The 24214-nt window shown below is 47.2% G+C and overlaps 1 protein-coding gene across 3 annotated transcripts in view; it reads right to left on the bottom strand.

Moving 5' to 3' along the window:
- OPHN1 (oligophrenin 1) overlaps positions 1 to 24214 on the bottom strand; it is a 234765-nt gene that overhangs the window by 163971 nt on the left and 46580 nt on the right. For all 3 annotated transcript variants that reach the window (XM_040322901.1, XM_040322902.1, XM_040322903.1), the window contains exon 3: positions 1165 to 1260. In XM_040322901.1, the coding sequence (XP_040178835.1) occupies positions 1165 to 1260 (96 nt within the window). The remainder of the gene's footprint in view (positions 1 to 1164; positions 1261 to 24214) is intronic.

The following is a 24214-nucleotide window of genomic DNA, read 5'->3' as shown; positions in this document are numbered from 1 at the left end:
AGCACCAATAAACGGCACTGGCGGGCACCAATAAACAGCACTAATAAGCTGCACTGACGGACACCGATATGCAGCACTGATGATCAGTGCCCTGATTATCAGTGTAAGTGCCTGTAACCACAGGAAAGCCAGCTATCGGCTTTCCACACCGACTGTGCTGAGGAAATGTAAATGCCAATAACTGGCATGTTTACATGTGATCGGCCATGATTGGATACAGCTGATCACATGGTAAAGAGCCCACGTCATTGGCTTTTTACTGCGATCAGTGATGCTCTGTGTCCAAGACAAGAATGGGAGGATGTCCTATGATGTCCTCCCAGAACAAGAGCGGTCCCGCCCAACCGTCATTTTACAATACGGTGGGTGGGAATCAGTTAGGCACATCTGAACGCAGCGCTATAGAAATCAATGAGCCCATACACAATGTGCGCTGAGCTTAGAAGTGGGACAGATCTGCAGATTTTATGCACTTAAACAAGCGTAAATTTAAATGCATGTACATGTGAAGTCATAAAAACAGACAAGTCATTTTTTTTAACTTTCCATCTATTAAATCTCCTGCCCTTATGGTTGTTTATCGTTGGATAGTAAAACATTTTTTTCTGCCAGTAAATACTTTATACAGCCCACTTCCTGTTTCTTGTCTGGTCATTAGCCTAGGCTTATGACATCATGCACAGCTCTCTCTCACTGACACGAGTTTGCCAAGAAGGGAGGGAGGATGAGTCATAAGAGGGCCAATGAGAGCTGCAGAGCTGGGCGTGTCCCTTTATGTAAATCCTGGAAGTGAACAGGAAGCAGCTTCAGCTGCCCACAGTTAAAATGGCTGCAGCCAGACTCAGTGGAGGGAAATTTCTGCAGCATATTTGGCAAGTACAGAATCACAGTATATATGAAATAATATGCAAAGTGGTTGGAGGGAAGCTTCAGAATGGCAAAAATGTTTTTATTACAAATGATGTGCAGTTCCTCTTTAATTTGAATGAAAATAGGAATTATATGCTTCTAAACGTGCCCAAGTAGAGTACTTTTGGTGCGTATTTTACGAAGGATCTTCTGCTAGCCTCGCCAACAGGAACCTGCGTTCCCCCCAGAAAATACGCATATGCCCGTGTGAATGAGCCCTTACGCCATGGCGGACATCACTTGAGGCCTTCTTACCAATATTGAGTTCATCGTCTGTTAAGGTGTCCCCAATGAAGTCAAACTGGAAACTTTGCAAAGTCTGGGCGAACTTTTGGATGGCGCTGGAATAGCCTAGAATAAAGAATAAGAATTTTAGCACCGAGTCACTGTTATCATAAACACACATTAAAGCTGGATGTTTGACAATGTAAAAATAAATGACAACCAATGAAGTGTGCGCCATGTGCGGGCAGCTGCTGCATTTGGGAACATTCTTGCTTTCATTCAGCCCATAGAGTACAGCAAGTGCCCAACGTCCGGCGTCGAGACTTACATCTTCAGTTAGAGTACACAGATGGTATTGTATTGCTCGCTATGCACCTTCTCCATTCACAAAATCTCTTCCATTCTATTTATATAATACAAGGCATTCTGTGAATGGAGATGAAGGCCATGATCTCTCCACAGAATTCTATGAAAAGAATGCAAGATGATTTCTGAATGGGGGAGGTGCAGAGCACGTGACTGGCTATGTAATGTGTACTCCAGCCGGAAATAGAAGTCTCGACCATTCAGTGCTTAATGTATGGAATAAATGAAAGAATTTCCTCAAACACAGAAGCAACCTGTGAATGAAGCAAAATTTGAGGTGTTGATGGCCCTGCCAACACCACTATGCTTGAAAAATATGATTGGCACATCAAATGAGCCAGGTGAAAAAAAAAGTTGGCCAAACTGGTTGCAGCCAATTAGCTGTCAGAATACAGTGGGAGATTCCCCGATCCAGTAAAAGATTCCCCCATCCAGTAAAAGGATTTCTCACAATCCCAGTAGACCATTTCCCACCATCCCAGTACACCATTTCCCACCATCCCAGTACACCATTTCCCACCATCCCAGTACACCATTTCCCACCATCCCAGTACACCATTCCACCATCCCAGAAAAACATTTCCCACCATCCCAGAAAAACATTTCCCACCATCCCAGAAAAACATTTCCCACCATCCCAGTAGATCATTTCCCACCATCCCAGTAGATCATTTCCCACCATCCCAGTAGACCATTTCCCACCATCCCAGTAGACCATTTCCCACCATCCCAGTAGACCATTTCCCACCATCCCAGTAGACCATTTCCCACCATCCCAGAAAAACATTTCCCCCATCTAGTAAAACATTTCTCACCATCCCAGTACACCATTCCCCCATCTAGTAAAACATTCCCCCCATTCCAGTAAAAAATTTCCCCCATTCCAGTAAAAGATTTTCCCCATTCCAGTAAAACATTCCCCCCATTCCAGTAAAACATTCCCCCCATTCCAGTAAAACATTCCCCCCATTCCCGTAAAAAATGTACCCCCATTCCCGTAAAACATTCCCCCCATTCCCGTAAAACATTCCCCCCATTCCAGTAAAACATTCCCCCCATTCCAGTAAAACATTCCCCCATTCCAGTAAAACATTCCCCCCATTCCAGTAAAACATTCCCCCCATTCCAGTAAAACATTCCCCCATTCCAGTAAAACATTCCCCCCATTCCAGTAAAACATTCCCCCCATTCCAGTAAAACATTCCCCCCATTCCCGTAAAACATTCCCCCCATTCCCGTAAAACATTCCCCCCATTCCAGTAAAAAATTGCCCCCATCTAGTAAAACATTCCCCCCATTCCAGTAAAACATTGCCCCCTTTCCAGTAAAACATTCCCCCCTTTCCAGTAAAAAATGTACCCTCATTCCCGTAAAACATTCCCCCCATTCCAGTAGACCATTTCCCCATTCCAGTGGAAGATTCCCACATCCAGTTATTATTCAGGATTCATATAGCACCAATAGATAACGCAGCGCTATACAATATAAAAGGAAGACAATACAGTTACAGTACAATAAAATACAAGAGGATTAGGAGGGTCCTGCTCAAAAGAGCTTACAATCCAATAGGGTGGGGCAGGTGGTACAAAGGGTTGTAACTGTGGGGAATGAGCTGATGGAAGTGGTAAAAAAAGATTAGTTGGAGGCGTGATAGGCTTCCCTGAAGAGATGAGTTTTCAGGAATTGCCTAAAGGAAGCTAGAGTAGGAGATAGCCGAAAAGGTTGAGGTAGATAATTCCAGAGGATGGGAGAGGCTCTTGAGAAATCCTGGAGACAAGCATGGGAGGAGGAGACAAAGGAGCTTGAGAGTAGCAGGTCTTGAGTGGAGAGGACGGTTTGGGTGATATTTGGAGATAAGATTGGTGATGGAGCTCGGGGCAGCGTTGTGATTGGTTTTGTATGTTATTAATATTTTGAATCTAATTTGCTGGACGATCAGGAGCCAGTGTAGGGATTGGTGGAGTCGTCTGGCAGCACTATTCATGATAGACTGAAGAGGGGATATCCAATGAAGAGGTAGGCCTATGAGAAGGGAGTTGCAATAGTCAAGGCAATGGATAATAAGGAGTAAATAAGTAGCTTGGTGGTTTCATTTGTTAACCACTTAACCCCCGGACCATATTGCTGGTCAAAGACCAGAGCACTTTTTGCGATTCGGCACTGCGTCGCTTTAACAGACAATTGCGCGGTCATGCGACGTGGCTCCCAAACAAAATTGGCGTCCTTTTTTCCCCACAAATAGAGCTTTCTTTTGGTGGTATTTGATCACCTCTGCGGTTTTTAGTTTTTGCGCTATAAACAAAAATAGAGCGACAATTTTTAAAAAAAAAAATTATTTTTTACTTTTTGCTATAATAAATATCCCCCAAAAATATATATATAAAAAAAAAAATTCCCTCAGTTTAGGCCGATACGTATTCTTCTACCTATTTTTCGTAAAAAAAAATTGCAATAAGCGTTTGATTGGTTTGCGCAAAAGTTATAGCGTTTACAAAATAGGGGGTAGTTTTATGGCATTTTTATTAATTTTTTTTTTTTTTACTAGTAATGGCGGCGATCAGTGATTTTTTCAGGGCTGTGGAGTCGGTAGATAAATGTTTTGATTCCTAAATGTTCCGACAATCTAAATTTAGTAGGAGTCGGAGTACTGTTTGCCGACTCCAGGTACACACAATTTCCTCCGACTCCAGGTACACACAATTTCCTCCGACTCCAGGTACACACAATTTCCTCCGACTCCAGGTACACACAATTTCCTCCGACTCCAGGTACACACAATTTCCTCCGACTCCAGGTACACACAATTTCCTCCGACTCCAGGTACACACAATTTCCTCCGACTCCAGGTACACACAATTTCCTCCGACTCCAGGTACACACAATTTCCTCCGACTCCAGGTACACACAATTTCCTCCGACTCCAGGTACACACAATTTCCTCCGACTCCAGGTACACACAATTTCCTCCGACTCCAGGTACACACAATTTTTCCTCCGACTCCAGGTACACACAATTTCCTCCGACTCCGGGTACCCAAAATTTCCTCCGACTTCAGGTACCCAAAATTTCCTCCGACTCCAGGCACCCAAAATTTCCTCCGACTCCAGGCACCCAAAATTTCCTCCGACTCCACAGCCCTGGATTTTTTTTTCGGTACTGTGACATTATGGCGGACACTTTGGACACTTTTGACACATTTTTGGGACCATTGGCATTTTTATAGCGGTCAGTGCTATAAAAATGCATTGGATTACTATAAAAATGCCACTGGCAGTGAAGGGGTTAACACTAGGGGGCGGGGAAGGGGTTAAGTATGTTCCCTGGGTGTGTTCTAACTGTAGACTGTGGACTGACTAGGGGAAATGACTGATCTTCTGTTCATACTTTGTATGAACAGACGATCCATCATTTGTCCCCCTGACAGGACCGGGAGCTGTGTGTTTACACACACAGCTCCCGGTCCCCGCTCTGTAACAAGCGATCGCGCCCGCTGAGCACGGGAGCGAGCGGGGGGCGCGCGCGTGCCCCTATTGGCTGCTGGGCGAGGTGACGTATAGCGTTTTTGCTTGAGATTTGCTTGTGGAACCTTTGATTACCCATCAAAATGCATGGCTGATTTTCAATTTGATGTTTGGTCGCCAAACGCTACATAAAAAAAAAAAAAAAAAAAAGGGACTAAGATACTCCGAGTCTTTGTTTTTCATTGAAAAGCATAACTGCCAGCCACTGAGCCAACTATAGTAAGCACAATGGTCCCAACTGTTTACATATTGCTAGAAATAAATGCAAAAAGGGAACAAGTCCCATGACCACGGAGAATAGGAAGTTCTGCACGTGAAAGAGGCCGAGTACAATATTCATAGTGAGAGGATCGGGAGGTTTTAAACAATATACATTCCTAGAAGTATAGATGTGATGATTTGTATGCAGAGATGCTATAAGGACAAACGTGCGTGGACACCAATCACACCTATCAGCTTGCTGGACATCCCTTTCCCAATCGGTGTCCATTATTATGGAATTGGCTCCTCTATGTGGCTATGGGAAGGCTATCCACATGATTTTGGAGAATCTGTGCCCATTTGTGAGAAGATCAGAGCTTCAATTCTTTAAAGGTTTTGAGTAGGGTTGAGGTCAGGAGTCTGTGCAGGACTCTTGATTTTCTCACCAAACTGGTCAAACCATGTCTTTATGGAGATGGCTTTGTACACAAGGGGACAGTTATGCAGGGGCATAGTCCATCAATGTAAGGAGCATTCTTCCCACTGATCACCAATGTAAGGTACATTCTTCCCACTGATCACCAATGTAAGGAGCATTCTTCCCACTGATCACCAATGTAAGGAACATTCTTCCCACTGATCACCAATGTAAGGGACATTCTTCCCACTGATCACCAATGTAAGGAACATTCTTCCCACTGATCACCAATGTAAGGGACATTCTTCCCACTGATCACCAATGTAAGGAGCATTCTTCCCACTGATCACCAATGTAAGGGACATTCTTCCCACTGATCACCAATGTAAGGGACATTCTTCCCACTGATCACCAATGTAAGGAACATTCTTCCCACTGATCACCAATGTAAGGGACATTCTTCCCACTGATCACCAATGTAAGGAACATTCTTCCCACTGATCACCAATGTAAGGATCATTCTTCCCACTGATCACCAATGTAAGGAACATTCTTCTCACTAATCACCAATGTAAGGAGCATTCCTCCCACTGATCACCAATGTAAGGGACATTCTTCTCACTGATCACCAATGTAAGGGACATTCTTCTCACTGATCACCAATGTAAGGGACATTCTTCTCACTGATCACCAATGTAAGGAACATTCTTCCCACTGATCACCAATGTAAGGGACATTCTTCCCACTGATCACCAATGTAAGGAACATTCTTCCCACTGACCACCAATGTAAGGAACATTCTTCTCACTGATCACCAATGTAAGGGACATTCTTCTCACTGATCACCAATGTAAGGGACATTCTTCCCACTGATCACCAATGTAAGGAACATTCTTCCCACTGATCACCAATGTAAGGGACATTCTTCTCACTGATCACCAATGTAAGAGACATTCTTCCCAATAACCCCCAATGTAAGGAGCATTCTTCCCACTGATCACCAATGTAAGGAGCATTCTTCTCACTGATCACCAATGTAAGGGACATTCTTCTCACTGATCACCAATGTAAGGAACATTCTTCCCACTGATCACCAATGTAAGGGACATTCTTCCCACTGATCACCAATGTAAGGAGCATTCTTCCCACTGATCACCAATGTAAGGAACATTCTTCCCACTGATCACCAATGTAAGGGACATTCTTCCCACTGATCACCAATGTAAGGGACATTCTTCCCACTGACCACCAATGTAAGGAACATTCTTCCCACTGATCACCAATGTAAGGAGCATTCTTCTCACTGATCACCAATGTAAGGGACATTCTTCTCACTGATCACCAATGTAAGGGACATTCTTCTCACTGATCACCAATGTAAGGAGCATTCTTCCCACTGATCACCAATGTAAGGGACATTCTTCCCACTGATCACCAATGTAAGGGACATTCTTCCCACTGATCACCAATGTAAGGAACATTCTTCTCACTGATCACCAATGTAAGGAACATTCTTCCCACTGATCACCAATGTAAGGGACATTCTTCCCACTGATCACCAATGTAAGGAACATTCTTCTCACTGATCACCAATGTAAGGAACATTCTTCCCACTGATCTCCAATGTAAGGGACATTCTTCTCACTGATCACCAATGTAAGGAACATTCTTCCCACTGATCACCAATGTAAGGGACATTCTTCCCACTGATCACCAATGTAAGGAACATTCTTCTCACTGATCACCAATGTAAGGGACATTCTTCCCACTGACCACCAATGTAAGGAACATTCTTCTCACTGATCACCAATGTAAGGGACATTCTTCCCACTGATCACCAATGTAAGGAACATTCTTCTCACTGATCACCAATGTAAGGGACATTCTTCCCACTGACCACCAATGTAAGGGACATTCTTCCCACTGATCACCAATGTAAGGAACATTCTTCCCACTGACCACCAATGTAAGAGACATTCTTCCCACTGAACCAGAATACAATATGTGGCAGTGGACCTTTCCCTTAGACTGTTGGTATTGCCTTTCCAGCAGTGAAAGGGTTAGCAGGGCCGCCTCAAGCACTGTGGGGGTTCGGGGTGAAGGGTGATAAAGCCGACACACAGCTACAGAGCAAATCCAATGAGGGTTAGAATCCCTCCCCTCCATGACAGAGATCCCTCGCCCCCTCTATCCACACGGCAATGAAAAGCCCTATTGAGAAGGGGCCCCTGGACACCGAGCTGAATGGAGACATTCATAGACGAGAGCTAAATAAGGAACCGCTTCCCAGACAGTGCAAGTGTGACCAACGCGACTGGTGTGACCCCCAACGCACCGGACAACCTTTTCTGTGGGTCCATCGCACTATAATGCCACAAATGCTGCCACAGATTACCCATTAGACTGGCTTTAATATGCGTTGCAGTAAGGTGTAGTAATTGTGCGCTATAACAATTACAATAACAGCCTACGTGGTAAAATGTAGTAAACGCACCGCAACTGAATATTCAGGCGTGAAAGGGTTCTGACCCCAGTCTTGCACAGTTATCCCGGCTCCTCTCCTGGACTGAAATGGCTTCCTCTGATTTCACTGCACACTGTGAGCTTCTTAGGCCCCATGCACACGAGACGCTGGTAAACTCGAGTTCAGAGGCATTTGGGCATTTTTTTCAACTGCCCCTGAACACATTTATTGTTATCCTATATGTCCATGCACACATTCACGTTTTTTTGCGTTTTAAAGCAGTTGGGTTTAGGCTCGTTTTTTCAGACGCAAAATTTTGGGTTCAGACGCAAACGTTGAGCGCTGATAGCCGCAAACGCGGCGAAACGCGGCAAAAACAGGCGTTTTAAACGCCGGTTTTTGCCTTTGAAAACTTGAGTTTACATGTGTTTGCATTTGCTTCTTGTGTGCATGGGGCCTTACAATGAAGCTAATCAACTCCCAGCCCTCTGTCGCCAGTGTTAAATGTTTATTAAAAGTCAGCAGCTACAAAAATTGTAGCTGCTGGCTTTTAACATACACTCACCTGCTCCACGTTCCAGCGACGCGCCAGCCGGAGCGCCGCTCCTCTCCCCCCCTCTCCGGCTGGCGTCTTCATTCTAAGTGTGGGCACCCGGCCGTGACAGCTTTCGGCTTCACGGCCGGGCACGCGCGAGCGGCGCTGCGCCATCCGATTGGACAGGCGATCGCTTGGGACCTGTTACGTGTCCCAGGCGATCGCTTACAGGGAGGGGCTGCCAAAAGTCGATATGACGTATCGCCTTAGCAGCCCCTTTGGCGGAAGGAGGATGTGGGACAGGAAGTCCCACTCCTCCTGAAGCCCCCACTCCCCCCCCAAAAAAATTACATGCCAAATGTGGCATGTAAGGGGGCGAGGAGTGGATTAAGCGCAAGTTACACTTTTGGGTGGAACTCCGCTTTAACTTATTAGATGAAAACCTTTTCACCATAATTTGCGGCATATTACCCTACATTTTCATCAATTGACGAAAACCGTGAGGGAGGGACATTTAGGCCCCTTTCACATGGGGCGGATCAGTAATGATCCGCCCCGTGAACCTCCGCTTGCTCAGCGGGGATCGCTCCGTTGATCCCTGCTGAGCCGGCGGATGACAGGGCGGTCCCCGCACGCTGTGCAAGAACCGCCCTGTCTTTTCTCCGCTCTCCCCTATCAGGGGGATCGGATGAACATGGACCATCTGTCCGTGTTCACCCGATCCGATAGACGGATGGAAAAGTAGTTTGTCAGCGGGCATGTCACCGCTGACATGCGTGGCTCCATAGAGGAGCCCGTTCAGGTCCGCCTAAAAAACTGCCAGGCGGACCTCAATGGTCCGCCCGTGTGAAAGAGCCCTAACCCACGTGAACCTTCGCTTTCCTCCATCTGTAAAGTAAACAGGAGAAAATGAACCTACCAGCATGTCTTTGGAACGAGAAGGAAACCCACGCAGACTAAAAATATGTTGATCACCTGCACAGGATGTATGTTTGATGATTGGGCCTTCTGAGGGCCCTGGCAGCCCAACACAGAGCCGGGCGGGAGACATGCTCAGAGGGTCAAGAAATGTATATGATGTATATGCAGAATGCGCAATCTTAAGCCTCGTACACAAGATCAGTCCAGCCGATGAGAACGGTCTGATGGACCGTTTTCATCGGTTAACCGATGAAGCTGACCGATGGTCCGTCGCGCCTACACACCATAGGTTAAAAAAACGATCCTGTCAGAACGCGGTGACGTAAAACACAACGACGTGCTGAAAAAAACGAAGTTCAATGCTTCCAAGCATGCGTCGACTTGATTCTGAGCATGCGCGGCCATTTAACCGATGGCTGGGCCTACTAACGATCGGTTTTGTCCTATCGGTTAGGAATCCATCGGTTAAATTTAAAGCAAGTTGGCTTTTTTTTAACCGATGGTTAACCGGTTGCCGATCGCCGCATGTACATGTACGTCCACAGAATGGCTACACGTGGCGGTCGGATACCCGCGGGGAGCGATCCGGGACGACTGCGCGGCTATTCGTTTATAGCCGCCCCCTCGCGATCGCTCCCCGGAGCTGAAGAACGGGGAGAGCCGTATGTAAACACGGCTTCCCCGTGCTTCACTGTGGCGGCTGCATCGATCGTGTGATCCCTTTTATAGGGAGACTCGATCGATGACGTCAGTCCTACAGCCACACCCCCCTACAGTTGTAAACACACACTAGGTGAAACATAACTCCTACAGCGCCCCCTGTGGTTAACTCCCAAACTGCAACTGTCATTTTCACAATAAAGAATGCAATTTAAATGCATTTTTTGCTGTGAAAAGGACAATGGTCCCAAAAATGTGTCAAAATTGTCCGAAGTGTCCGCCATAATGTCGCAGTCACGAAAAAAAAAATCGCTGATCGCCGCCATTAGTAGTAAAAAAAAAAAAAAATTATAAAAATGCAATAAAACTATCCCCTATTTTGTAAACGCTATAAATTTTGCGCAAACCAAATCGATAAACGCTTATTGCGATTTTTTTTACCAAAAATATGTAGAAGAATACGTATCGGCCTAAACTGAGGAAATTTTTTTTTTTATATATGTTTTTGGAGGATCTTTATTACAGCAAAAAGTAAAAAATATTGCATTTTTTTCAAAATTGTCGCTCTATTTTTGTTTATAGCGCACAAAATAAAAACCGCAGAGGTGATCAAATACCACCAAAAGAAAGCTCTATTTGTGGGGAAAAAAGGACGCCAATTTTGTTTGGGAGCCACGTCGCACGACCACGCAATTGTCTGTTAAAGCGACGCAGTGCCGAATCGCAAAACCTGGCCTGGGCATTTAGCAACAAAATGGTCCGGGGCTTAAGTGGTTAAATAACCTATGGGGCCCACACACGATCGGTTTTGACCGATGAAAACGGTCCATCAGACCGTTGTCCTCTGGTTAACCTATCGTGTGTACAAGGCCTTATGGTTTATTTTGCTTGTAAATGTACCAGATTGTTTATGTAGCTTCGGTGTATGTCTAACATGTTCTTCAATAAACTGGATAAAAAATAAATATGTTGCTTAGGTTGACTGGCCCATAAACTTGAACTGCTTGAAGTCTCAGAAACCCGTCTTACAAGAGCCAATGCAGGATATTTGCACATAGGTGACAGAGGGCAGGAGATGATATATAAAGATTAGGTGCGAGTATTGGAACATGCGACGAGTAGAACGGGTTCCCCTATCAATACAATGACGAGCCTTTACATCAGACCATGTCAGCAGGACCGGGGGCTGGAATGCAGGTGAAAGATTAAATGGAATGCCATTTAAAAACTACTTGCAGGCCGAGCTGTCCAGCAAAAGTGACAGTTACGGGAGTTGGGACAGACTAGAACACTTTTCATAATCCGAACTATAAAAAATACAGTTGTACGCTGATGTAAAGGAGGGGATGTGATGTAAGGGGAGGTATGAGAACACTGATGTAAAGTGGGGATGCAATGTGTGTGTGTGTGGGGGGGGGGGGGGGGGTACTGTGATGTAAAGGGGGTTGAAAATGCTAACGTAAAGGAGGGAGGGGGTGATGTAAAGGGGGGATGAGGATACGAATGTAAAGGAGGGGGGGGGTGATATAAAGGGGGGGATGAGGATACTAATGTAAAGGAGGAGGGGGGGTGATGTAAAGGGGGGGTGAGGATACTAAAGGAGGGGGGGTGATGTAGTGGGGGGGGTGAGGATACTAAAGGAGGGGGGGGTGATGTAATGGGGGGGGGGGTGAGGATACTAATGTAAAGGGGGGCGATGAGGATACTAAAGCAGGGGATGTGATGTAAAGGGAGGTATGAGAACACTGATGTAAAGTGGGGATGCAGTGTAAAGGGTGGGGGGGGTACTGTGATGTAAAGGGGGGATGAGGATACGAATGTAAAGGAGGGGGGGTGATATAAAAGGGGGGGAGATGAGGATACAAATGTAAAGGAGGGGGGGTGATGTAAAGGGGGATGAGGATACTAAAGGAGGGGGGGGTGATGTAAAGGGGGGGTGAGGATACTAAAGGAGGGGGGTGATGTAAAGGGGGGGTGAGGATACTAAAGGAGGGGGGTGATGTAAAGGGGGATGAGGATACTAAAGGAGGGGGGGTGATGTAAAGGGGGATGAGGATACTAATGTAAAGAAGGGGGGGGTGATGTAAAGGGGGGGGATGAGGATACTAAAGCAGGGGATGTGATGTAAAGGGAGGTATGAGAACACTGATGTAAAGTGGGGATGCAGTGTAAGGGGGGGTACTGTGATGTAAAGGGGGTTGAAAATACTAACGTAAAGGAGGGGGGTGATGATACTAAAGAAGGGGGGGTGATGTAAAGGGGGGGATGAGAATACTAATGTGAAGTAGGGGGGGTGATGTAAAGGGGGGGGATGAGGATACTAATGTGAAGTAAGGGGGGTGATGTAAAGGGGGGGGTGAGGATACTAATGTGAAGTAGGGGGGGGTGATGTAAAGGGGGGGGATGAGGATACTAATGTGAAGTAAGGGGGGTGATGTAAAGGGGGGGGGTGAGGATACTAAATGTAAAGGAGGGGCGGGAGTGTGATGTAAAGGGGGGTACTGTGATGTGAAGAGGGGGAGGTGAGGATACTGATGTGAAGGAGGGGGGGTTATGCAAAGGGGGGGGATGAGGATACAAAATGTAAAGGAGGGGCGGGAGTGTGATGTAAAGGGGGGTACTGTGATGTAAAGGGGGGGAGGTGAGGATACTGATGTAAAGGAGGGCATGCGATGAACAGGAGGGTACGGTCATGTGAAGGGCAGGGATTGAGAACACTGATGTAAATGTGGTAGGGGGGTGCTGTGAGGAGATGTAATGAAAAGGAAGTGGGGGCCTAGGACACAGATGTAAAGTGTAACGGGGGGGTACTGTGATGGAAAGGGCAGAGACTCAACACTGATGTAAATAGGAAGTGCAATGTAAAAGGGAGGGGTGGGGGCGGGGCTACTGTGATGTGAAGGGGTGGGGACTGAGGACAATGATACAAAGGGGGTGTGTGATGTAAAAGGGGGGTACTGTGATGTGAAAGGGGATGAGGATATCAAGGTAAAGGAGGGAATGTGATGAAAAGGGGGGTGAAGGACAGGGATCGAGAACACTGATGTAAAGGGGGGGGGAGAGTACTGTGATGTGAAGGGCAGGGATTGAGAATACTGTGCATTACAGGCCTCCCCTCAGACCACCGTCCAGAACACTGAACACTGTAGTTTGTATGAACAGCAATCAGTCATTTCTTCCCCTGAAAGAACCGGGAGCTGTGTGTTTACACACAGCTCCCGGTTCTCGCTCTGTCACGAGCGATCGCGGGTGCCCGGAGGTCATCGCGCCTGCCGGGCACTCGCATAGGCACCGGGGGCGAGCAGGGGAGCACACGCTCCTAGTGGCCACAGAGCGAAATCACGTTATACAGGCGTGTCAAGATCCTACGGGGTAAAATGACCACACCAGCCAGGAAGACACTGGCTGCAAAAAGCGCCTAGAGGCGATTCAGTTTGCATGTGTAGCGCGCTATACAAATCATTCATTCATTCAACCTGCCACAGTAAAACTGCGGCGGGCATTCGGCAAGCGGTTAAAATATATAGTCATTTTTGGTATCGGTTTTCGGTCTAGTGCAATTTTCATTTTTGGTTTTCGGCCTAGTGTATTTTTCATTTTCGGTATCGGTTTTCGTCCTAGTGTATTTTTCATTTTTGGTTTTCGCCCTAGTGTATTTTTTATTTTCGGTTTTCGGCCTAGTGTATTTTTCATTTTCGGCCTAGTGTATTTTTCATTTTCGCCTAGTGTTTTTGTCATTTTCGGCCTAGTGCATTTTCGGTTTTCGGCCTAGTGTATTTTTCATTTTCGGCATCGGTTTTCGTCCTAGTGTATTTTTCATTTTCGGTTTTCAGCCTAGTGTACTTTTCGCTTTTCGGCCTAGTGTACTTTTCATCTTCGGCATAAAAAAAAAACCATTCAGTGAACCCCTACAAACAAGTATAGGAGATGTTGAAATATTTTATCTGAGTCAGCATATGGGGTTTCCCGATAGTCAGGACAAAATGAGAACAAACACTTTAATATCTGAACACAGCATGGCAGATAACCGCTACCATAAGCAGCAGAAAGGAAAAACAAGCGATCTGTCCAATCGGGAAGGCTTCCAAGTTCTCGGCATATGGACAGCACATGTGGTGATGAAGGCCTGACATATCCACAGGCACGAGTTCAGCTCACATTGTGCTCTCGGTGTGGGTGGTTCTTCGAAGGACTCCAACACTTTCCCTGACAGAGGCGCCTTGTACGGCATTAGGGAACACAGGAAATCGGTCATTATCTAGACTTAAGAGGTTTGATTCCATCTCTGAGCCTGGAAGATAGTGGAGGGGTTTCCTTCTACGTACCACAGACCGGTGGCGTTCACCACTACAAATCACTGAGGATTACAGAAGCTGGTTCTCATTTAGGGTTTGTACGGCGCGATCCTCCAAGGCCTCTCGCCAGAACAGAGGGAACACACAAGAGCATCCCGAATCCTCAAACCATCTCTGAGTCAGAGGATGACCCAAGTCAATGGTGGAATCTGCAGAACCCATTACATTGTTGGGTGATTTAAGGGACAGATCGTCTCCTGCAAAAATATTCCAGGAATGCTTTAGATAAAAGTTTGCTGGAAAGTTTTAGTCATATTAAACCCTCAGTGTTTTTTTAGCTTAAAGGGTTTGTAAAGGATTTTTTTAAATAACAAACACGTCACACTTACCTCCACCGTGCAGTTCATTTTGCACAGAGTGGCCCCGATCCACGTCTTCTGGGGTCCCTCGGCGGCTGTCGCGGTCCTCCCCGCAATTAGTCACCACAGTCATGCGAGAGCTCACATGATGGTCAGTAATTGCGGGCGCGCTCCCGTGATACAGCGAGCAGCCATAGCCGCTCACTGCATCACTCGGCCCCGCCCCGCTGCGAGTCACTGGATGTGATTGACAGCAGCGCCAGCCAATGGCTGCGCTGCTCTTAATCCATCCGCGCTAGCCAATCAGCGGCCAGGCTGAGCGGCGAAGAGAATATCGGGACCGGGCAGGACTTTCGAGGGGTTAGGTAAGTATAACGGGGCTCGGGGGGGGGCAACATCAGATGCCACCAAAATAAAGCTCTAATTTTAAGTGGGGGTGTCAATTTTATTTGGGTACAACGTCTCAATTGTCGCGCAATTGTCAGTTAAAGCAACGCTGTGCCATATCGCAAAAAATGGCCCAGTCATGAAGAGGGTAAAATCTTCTGCTTGTTGCACATAGGCTTTAACAAAGATTATGGCATGCGTTTATTATGAATGGGCTGCAAACTCACCACAACTATTAACAATTCCTAAGAGGGTTCTTTTATACACACACACACACACACCAATTCCTCTTAATTTTAACAACGGATAATAGAAACACTTATTTTTTTTATTTAGCGTACCACAACACATGGGGCCAGATTCACAGACAACTTACGCCGACGTATCTGTTGATACGCCGCGTAAGTTGTAGTATGCGCCGTCGTATCTATGCGCTGTATTCAGGAAACCAGATACGCCTGAATTTCTGCTTGATCCGACCGACGCAAGTCTCCTTACGCCGTCGTATCTTGGGTGAATATTTACGCTGGCCGCTACCGTTGATTTACGCGTCGAATATGTAAATGAGCTAGATACGCCAATTTACGAACGTAGTTGCGCTTGTCGCAGTAAGCTACGTCGTTTACGCAAGGCGTACGTCCGTCGTAAAGTTACCCCTCATAAAGCAGGGGTAAGTCATGTTAAGGTATGGGCGCGGGAACAGCGTCGTATTTTACAACATTTACGCAAGTCGTACGTGAATGGGGCTGGGCGTATGTTACGTTCACGTCGAAAGCATTGAGCCGACGTATCTTAGGGAATATTTGCGACGTGATTCTGAGCGTTCGTTCGGCCATGCATTTACATGGGGTCACGCTTCATTATAATACTACACGCCCACTGCCTTGCTACTTTGAATTAGGCAGGCTTACGCCGGCCATTTTACGTTACGCCGGCGCAACGTAAGAAAGGGAGCAAGTGCTTTGTGAATACAGTACGAGCCTCTCTATGTTACGTCGGCGTAGCGCATATCAGATGCGCTACGCCGCTCTAAAGATACGCCGATCTCTCTGAATCTGGCCCATGGTATGTATAATATGTTGTGCATTGGGCTCTACTGTACAATGTGTATTGGGGTAATTCACAATGGGTGGCACTGTGACGAACCATGCATACAACTTAGAAGACATTTTTATACTGTTGAAATAAAAAAAAAAAAAAGACAAGTTACTTTAATGATAAATCTCAAATTTTAGATCAAAAGTGCCCTAAAATGGTGAATCCCTCTTTGCGGCAGTTAAAGGCACGGATGGGTGAAAGTGATGAAGAACATAAACAATATTGTTGTTATTGCCAATTATTCAATTCTGGGAACATCACCATAAAAAAAAAAAGGATCCTTGGAAAGAACCTACAAACATCTCCTAATGGGATTTTCGCAAAGTGACGCGGGACGCAAGGAGAGGACGCGATAACCATTTAGTCAGGAAGGAAGGGTAATTTCCCCTCATTAGACTGTGTGAATTAATAGGGGGGATTTCTAGTGACCTTTGATTCGATTTTCAATACATATACAAAAAAAAAAAAAAAAATATTCCTGGAAAAAAAAATATTTAAATAGAGTTATTCCTGAAAAAGAAAAAAAAAGTGTTATTTTTCCTCTCCAGTAGGTTGGTACGTGTGTCGCGCTCTTTGATCAGACGCCGGTGGAGGACACAGGAACACCACACAGGATTTTCCAGCAACACTTCACAGGAGGTCAAAATCCGGCCAGGGTGGAAATTCAGGTTCCGTCTGCTGCGTCCGGAACATTAACCCTTTGTGTCAGCAACGTACGACCACAAATCAAAGGCACGCGCCATGTCAGAGATAGGTGGCCACAACATGAATCCAATATTGCCCTTTGCATTATGCTCCTGAAAAAGCAAAATTAGTGGTGCCTTAAAATGAAAATGCTGGTGCAGAAACTAAAAATTTACGACGCACTTTGCCAAAACGCGTCATTTTTTATTTAAATGTAATTAATGTGGCTGGCAATTTTGCATTGCAGTCAATGTGGCTTGATTTTTATATTCAAGTCAATAGGGGGCAATCAAGAATGCTACGTGTCCTAGCAGCATAGGAGACTAGACAGCAAAAACCGCCTATATTCTAGCAACCAAGGTGCTAGGCAGCAAGAGGCACCTGCATCCTAGCAACCCAGGACTCCAACCTGCAATGGCTGCCTAGCCTACATCTTAGCAACCAAGGCTTCTAGGCGACAAGAGCTGCCAACATCCTAGCACCCTAAGGCACAATGGCCACCTGCATCCTAGTAATCAAGAGCCCTCCTGTGTCCTAGCAGCATAGGACACTAGGCAGCAGAAACTGCCCGCAACCAAGGTGCTAGGCAGCATGAGGCACCTGTATCCCAGCAACTTCTAAACTGCAATGGCTGCCTGCATCTTAGCAACCAAGGATTCTAGGCAACAGGAGCCCTCCTATATCCTAGCAGCATAACTAGCCAGCAAAAACTGTCCGCGACCAAGGTACTAAGCAGCAAGTGGCACCTGCATCCTAGACTCTAGCCTTAAATGGTTGCCAGCCTCTTTGTAACCAAGGATGCTAGGCAACAGAAGCTGCCTGCATCCTAGTAACCTCAGACACTGGGCAGCAAAATCTGGCTGTGCCCTAGCAATCAAGAGCCCTCCTGTGTCCTAGCAGCATAAGACACTAGGCAGCGAAAATTGCCTGCTTCCTAGCAACCAAGGTGCTAGGCAGCATGAGGCATCTGCATCCTAGCAACCTCTAACCTGCAATGGCTGCCTGCATCTTGGCAACCAAGGAAGCTTGGCGACAAGAGCCACCTACATCCTTGCACCCCAAGGCACTAGGCAGAAATGGCCGCCTGCACCTTAGCAATGAAGGAGCCCTCCTGTCTTCTAGCAGCATATAACACTAGGCAGCAAAAGCCGCATGCATTCTAGCAACCAAGGTGCTTGGTAGCAAGAAGCACCTGCATACTAGCAACCTAGACACTAACCTGCAATGGCTGCCAGCATCTTAGCAACCAAGGATGCTAGGCAACAGAAGCTGCCTGCATCCTAGCAACCTAAGACACTGGGCAGCAAAGGCTAGCTGTGCCCTAGCAATCAGGAATGCTGGGAAGCAGGAGCCTTCCTGTGTCCTAGTAGCATAAGACACGAGGCAGCAAAAACCGCCTGCATCCTAGCAACCCAAGGTGCTAGGCAGCATGAGGCACCTGCATCCTAGCAACCAAGTATGCTAGATGACAGAAGTCACCTGCATCCTAGCATCCTCAGACACTGGGCAGCAATGGCCGGCTGCATCCTAATTATGGAGCCCTCCTGTGTCCTAGCAGCTTAAGACACTAGGCAGCAAATATCGCTCACTTTTTAGCAACCAAGGTGCTAGGCAGCAAGAGGTACCTGCATCCCAGCAACCTAGACTCTAACCTGCAATGGCTGCCAGCATCTTAGCAACCAAGGATGCTAGGTGACAGGAGCCACCTGCATCCCAAGACACTGGGCAGCAATGGCTGGTTTCGCCCTATCAATCAAGAATGCTGGACAGCAGGAGCATTCCTGTGTCCTAGCAGCAAAGACACTAGGCAGCAAAAACCACCCGCATCCTAGCAACCAAGGTTCTAGGCAGCAAGAAGTACCTGCATACTTGCAAGCTAGGACTCTAACCTGCAACGGCTGCCAGCATCTTAGCAACCAAGAATGCTAGGCAACAGGAGCAGCCTGCATCATAGCAACCCAAGACACTGGGCAGAAATGGCCACCTGCGTCCTGGCAACCAGGAATGTTAGGCAGCAAGAACTGGCTGCTTTCTAGCAAAATAAGACATCAGGCAGCAAGAGCTGCTGGCAGCCTAACTACGGTGGAGTCGCCTGTGTCTTAGCAACCAAAGACATTAGGTGGCAAGAGCTGCCTGCATCCTGGCAACCAATAGGCTGCACCGACGCTGTGTGTCATCATGCATGCAGGATTTTGCTCAATAAATTTGCGCTCAGGAATCATATGCAGCCAGCGCTGAAGCCTGGAGTGCATGTAGATAGGAAGTGGCTGCAAAGAGGCAGCAGGAAATCAGCATCACTGAGATATGACAATGGATAGAAAAAAGGTGGAAACAAGTTTATGATACACAGTGGACAGAGCCAACTAAATGTCATTCACGTAATTTTAATCGTCCCGGATACCAGGGATTCATGGATTATAGAGATCCTGGTCTCAGCGTGTATTTCTGCAGACATTTGCCTTTGTCCTGGATGGGATACGGACCTTGTAGACGACACGCCACATCTGGTCCAGCAGTGGATTCAGCCTGCGGCTCGCTCTGTAACCTTTGCTGAGCAAAGCTTCTTTTTTTGGCCAAGGTAAAACAAGGGCCCGCTTGTTCGGAGGGGGCCACGGCCGATCGCTGCGTCCAACGCACAACATCCTCTTTGTCTGATTCTCCCTTCACTTCTAATCCAATGAGATCTTACACTTCTCAGCGTGACTCCAAAAAGCTGCTTCTCTTCCGCAGCCAACAGTGACAGAACGCAGTGCCGTCTCCTAATGTAGGGGGCGCCGGACCTCACCACGTCCTATAGACGACATGCATCTCCCCTGAAAACATTCTATTCTTACCAGTCAAGTTTCAATGAATGAATACGTTTTGTTTGGAGATTTGTTGTAATCAGTATGATGTGATTAAGAAAAAATCTTCAGCAAAGCAATTCCAAATAAACTTGAGCACCCCCAACCCCCAATACATTAGAGTCCCCACTAGAGCTTCCTCTTACACCGGAGTCCCCATCCAAGTCCCCCTGACATCAGAGCCCCCCCACAACCATTACATGAGAGTCCCCATCCAAGTCCCCCTGACATCAGAGCCCCCTCCACCCCACTTACATGAGAGTCCCCATCATAGTGCCCATCCAAGTCCCCCTGACATCAGAGCCCCCTCCACCCCACTTACATGAGTCCCCATCATAGTCCCCCTAACATCAGAGCCCCCTCCACCCCACTTACATGAGTCCCCATCATAGTCCCCCGAACATCAGAGCCCCCTCCACCCCAATTACATGAGTCCCCATCATAGTCCCCCGAACATCAGAGCCCCCTCCACCCCACTTACATGAGTCCCCATCATAGTCCCCCGAACATCAGAGCCCCCTCCACCCCACTTACATGAGAGTCCCCATCATAGTCCCCCTAACATCAGAGCCCCCCCCACAACCATTACATGAGAGTCCCCATCCAAGTCCCCCTGACATCAGAGCCCCCCCCCCACAACCATTACATGAGAGTCCCCATCCAAGTCCCCCTGACATCAGAGCCCCCTCCACCCCACTTACATGAGAGTCCCCATCATAGTGCCTATCCAAGTCCCCCTGAGATCAGAGCCACCTCCACAACCATTACATGAGAGTCCCCATCCAAGTCCCCCTGACATCAGAGCCCCCTCCACCCCACTTACATGAGTCCCCATCATAGTCCCCCGAACATCAGAGCCCCTCCACCCTACTTACATGAGTCCCCATCATAGTCCCCCTAACATCAGAGCCCCTCCACCCCACTTACATGAGAGTCCCCATCCAAGTCCCCCTGACATCAGAGCCCCCTCCACAACCATTACATGAGAGTCCCCATCCAAGTCCCCCTGACATCAGAGCCCCCTCCACCCCACTTACATGAGTCCCCATCATAGTCCCCCTAACATCAGAGCCCCCTCCACCCCACTTACATGAGTCCCCATCATAGTCCCCCGAACATCAGAGCCCCTCCACCCTACTTACATGAGTCCCCATCATAGTCCCCCCAACATCAGAGCCCCCTCCACCCTACTTACATGAGAGTCCCCATCCAAGTCCCCCTGACATCAGAGCACCCCTCCATCCCACTTACATGAGAGTCCCCATCCAAGTCCTCCTGACATCAGAGCCCCCTCCACCCCACTTACATGAGAGTCCCCATCCAAGTCCTCCTGACATCAGAGCCCCCTCAACCCCACTTACATGAGAGTCCCCTATCATAGTGCCCATCCAAGTCCCCCTGAGATCAGAGCCCCCTCCACAACCATTACATGAGTCCCCATCCAAGTCCCCATGACATCAGAGCCCCCTCCACCCCACTTACATGAGAGTCCCCATCATAGTGCCCATCCAAGTCCCCCTGAGATGAGATCAGAGCCCCCTCCACCCCACTTACATGAGTCCCCATTATAGTGCCCATCCAAGTCCCCCTGACATCAGAGCCCCCTCCACCCCACTTACATGAGATTCCCCATCCAAGTCCCCCTGACATCAGAGCCCCCTCCACCCCACTTACATGAGAGTCCCCATCATAGTCCCCCTAACATCAGAGCCCCCTCCACCCCACTTACTTGAGAGTCCCCATCATAGTGCTCATCCAAGTCCCCCTGAGATCAGAGCCCCCTCCACAACCATTACATGAGAGTCCCCATCATAGTGCCCATCCATATCCCCCTGACATCAGAGCCCCCTCCACCCCACTTACATGAGAGTCCCCATCATAGTCCCCCTAACATCAGAGCCCCCTCCACCCCACTTACATGAGAGTCCCCATCAGAGTCCCCATCCAAGTCCCCCTGACATCAGAGCCTGCTCCACCCCCATTCATGAGAGTCCCCATCCAAGTCCTCCTGACATTAGAGCCCCCTCAAACCCCCTTACATGAGAGTCCCCCATCATAGTCCCCATCCAAGTCCACCTGGCTTTAGAGCACCCTCCAACCCCCTTACATGAGAGTCCCCATCAGAGTCCTCCTGACATCAGAGCCCCCTTACATGAGAGTCCCCCATCATAGTCCCCATCCAAGCCCCCTCCAACCCCCTTACATGAGCATCCCCATCATAATCCTCTTACAGAGTCCTCCCTTAAGCGACACTCCCTATCATAGTACCCCCTAACACCAGCGTCCCAATTAGAGTTCCAATCCAAGTCCCCCCAACATCAGAGCCCCCTTCACCCCCTTACATAAGTCCCCATCAGAGTCCCCCATTACATGACAGTCCCCAGCATAGTCCTCTTACAGAGTCCCCCTGACATCAGGAGTACCTATAATTTTCCCTACTTGCATCAGAATCCCTGAGTCCCCTCTTACATGCCAGTCCCCATCATAGTCCCCCTGGCAGAGTCCTTTCTTACACGAGTCCCCCCCTTACAGAGTCCCTGTACAACAGAGCCCCCCATCACATAACAGTCCCCATCCTAGTCATCTTACAGAGTTCCCCCTTACATAACATTCCCCATCACAGTAACCCCCTTACATGACAATCCCAATTATAGCCACCTTACAACAGAGTCCCCATCATTGTCCCACTCACATGAGAGTGCCTATGAAAGTCCCCCTCTTACACCAGAGACCCTGTACAACAGAGCGCCCCAGAGTCCTTCATTACATACCAGTCCCTATCACAGTCCCCATTTACATAACACTCCCCATCACAGTAACCCCTTACATCAGAGTTCCCCCTTACAGGACAGTCCCCATTATAGTCCCCTGACATCAGAGTCCCCCTTGCATGACAGTCCCCATCAGGGTCCCTCCTCATAACAGTGTCCCAATCAGAGTACCCCAGGTCCAGGTCTCCATCAAGAGACAAATCTACAGCAACTGTGTGATGTCATCATGTTACTATGGAACAAAGTCCCTAAGGAACGTTTCCAACACCTTGATGAATCTATGCCATGAAGAACGAAGGCATAGCGGGTCCAACCCCCCGGTACTAGCAAGGTGTACCTAATAAAGTGGCCAGAGGGGGTATGTGAATGAGGCCCACCAATTGGTCGTCATTTCCTGCCCAGTCAAGTATTACAGATCACCTATCAGGTGTGTGATCCTGGAGGTGACCCAGGAAAATTCCTTCAGGTTCCTCTCCGCATTATTTCAGTAACTGACAAGCCAGCACATGCTCAGTGTCCATCAAGAAACGACACGGGAAGAGCATGCAAACAAAACTGCTAGCTAAAAAAAAATGAAGCCAAACTTAACCGATAATTAAAGAACATTAGCTTGTGTTTGAGATCAGTTGGAGACGCTTCTGAGGTCCTTCCCGGGGTCATCCGACCTCCTGACACTAAACTGGGGTTCAGTATATATTTTTAACCATTTGGCTGCCAAATGACCGGGCCACTTTTTGCGATTCGGCACTGCATCGCTTTAACTGACAATTGCGCGGTCGTGCGATGTGGCTTCCAAATAAAATTGGCGTCCTTTTTTCCCCACAAATAGAGCTTTCTTTTGGTGCTATTTGATCACCTCTGCGGTTTTTATTTTTTGCACCATAAACAAAAATAAAGCAACAATTTTTTATTTTTTTTTAAAAGCAATATTTTGTACTTTTTGCTATAATAAATATCCCAATTTTTTTATAAAAAAAAGCTATTTTTTTTTCAGTTTAGGCCGATATGTATTCTACATATTTTTGGAAAAAAAAAAATTGCAATAAGCGTTTGATTGGTTTGCGCAAAAGTTATAGCGTCTACAAAAATAGGGGTTGTTTCATAGCATTTTTTTTTTTTTTTACTGGTTATGTCGGCGATCAGCGATTTTTATCGTGATTGCGACATTATGGTGGACACATCAGACACTGTTAGCGCTATTTTGGGACCATTCACATTTATACAGCGATCAGTGCTATAAAAATACACTGATAACTGTGTAAATGACACCGGCAGTGAAGGGGTTAACCAGTAGGGGTGCTGAAAGGGTTTGTAAAATATATTTTTTTTTTATCTTAGTAGCTTCCTTTACCTTAATGCAGTGCTGTTTTCATGTCCTCATTGTTATTTTTTTGCTTTCAAGTTGCTCTAATCCTTCTCTGTTCTGAACACTTCCTGGTTGTCTGTTTCCTGATAACCACAGTACTGGGAGCTTTCTCTCTATGGTCACTAATCAAGGAGGTGTGATTACTGTGTCTAAAACCCCTCAGCACCAATCAGTTTCGTTTTCCAAACCA

This window comes from Rana temporaria, chromosome 9, assembly GCF_905171775.1.
Source record: "Rana temporaria chromosome 9, aRanTem1.1, whole genome shotgun sequence".
Taxonomy (NCBI): Eukaryota; Metazoa; Chordata; class Amphibia; order Anura; family Ranidae; genus Rana; species Rana temporaria.
Note: the sequence above shows the minus strand (reverse complement) of the source record. Positions and strands in the feature narration are given on the sequence as shown.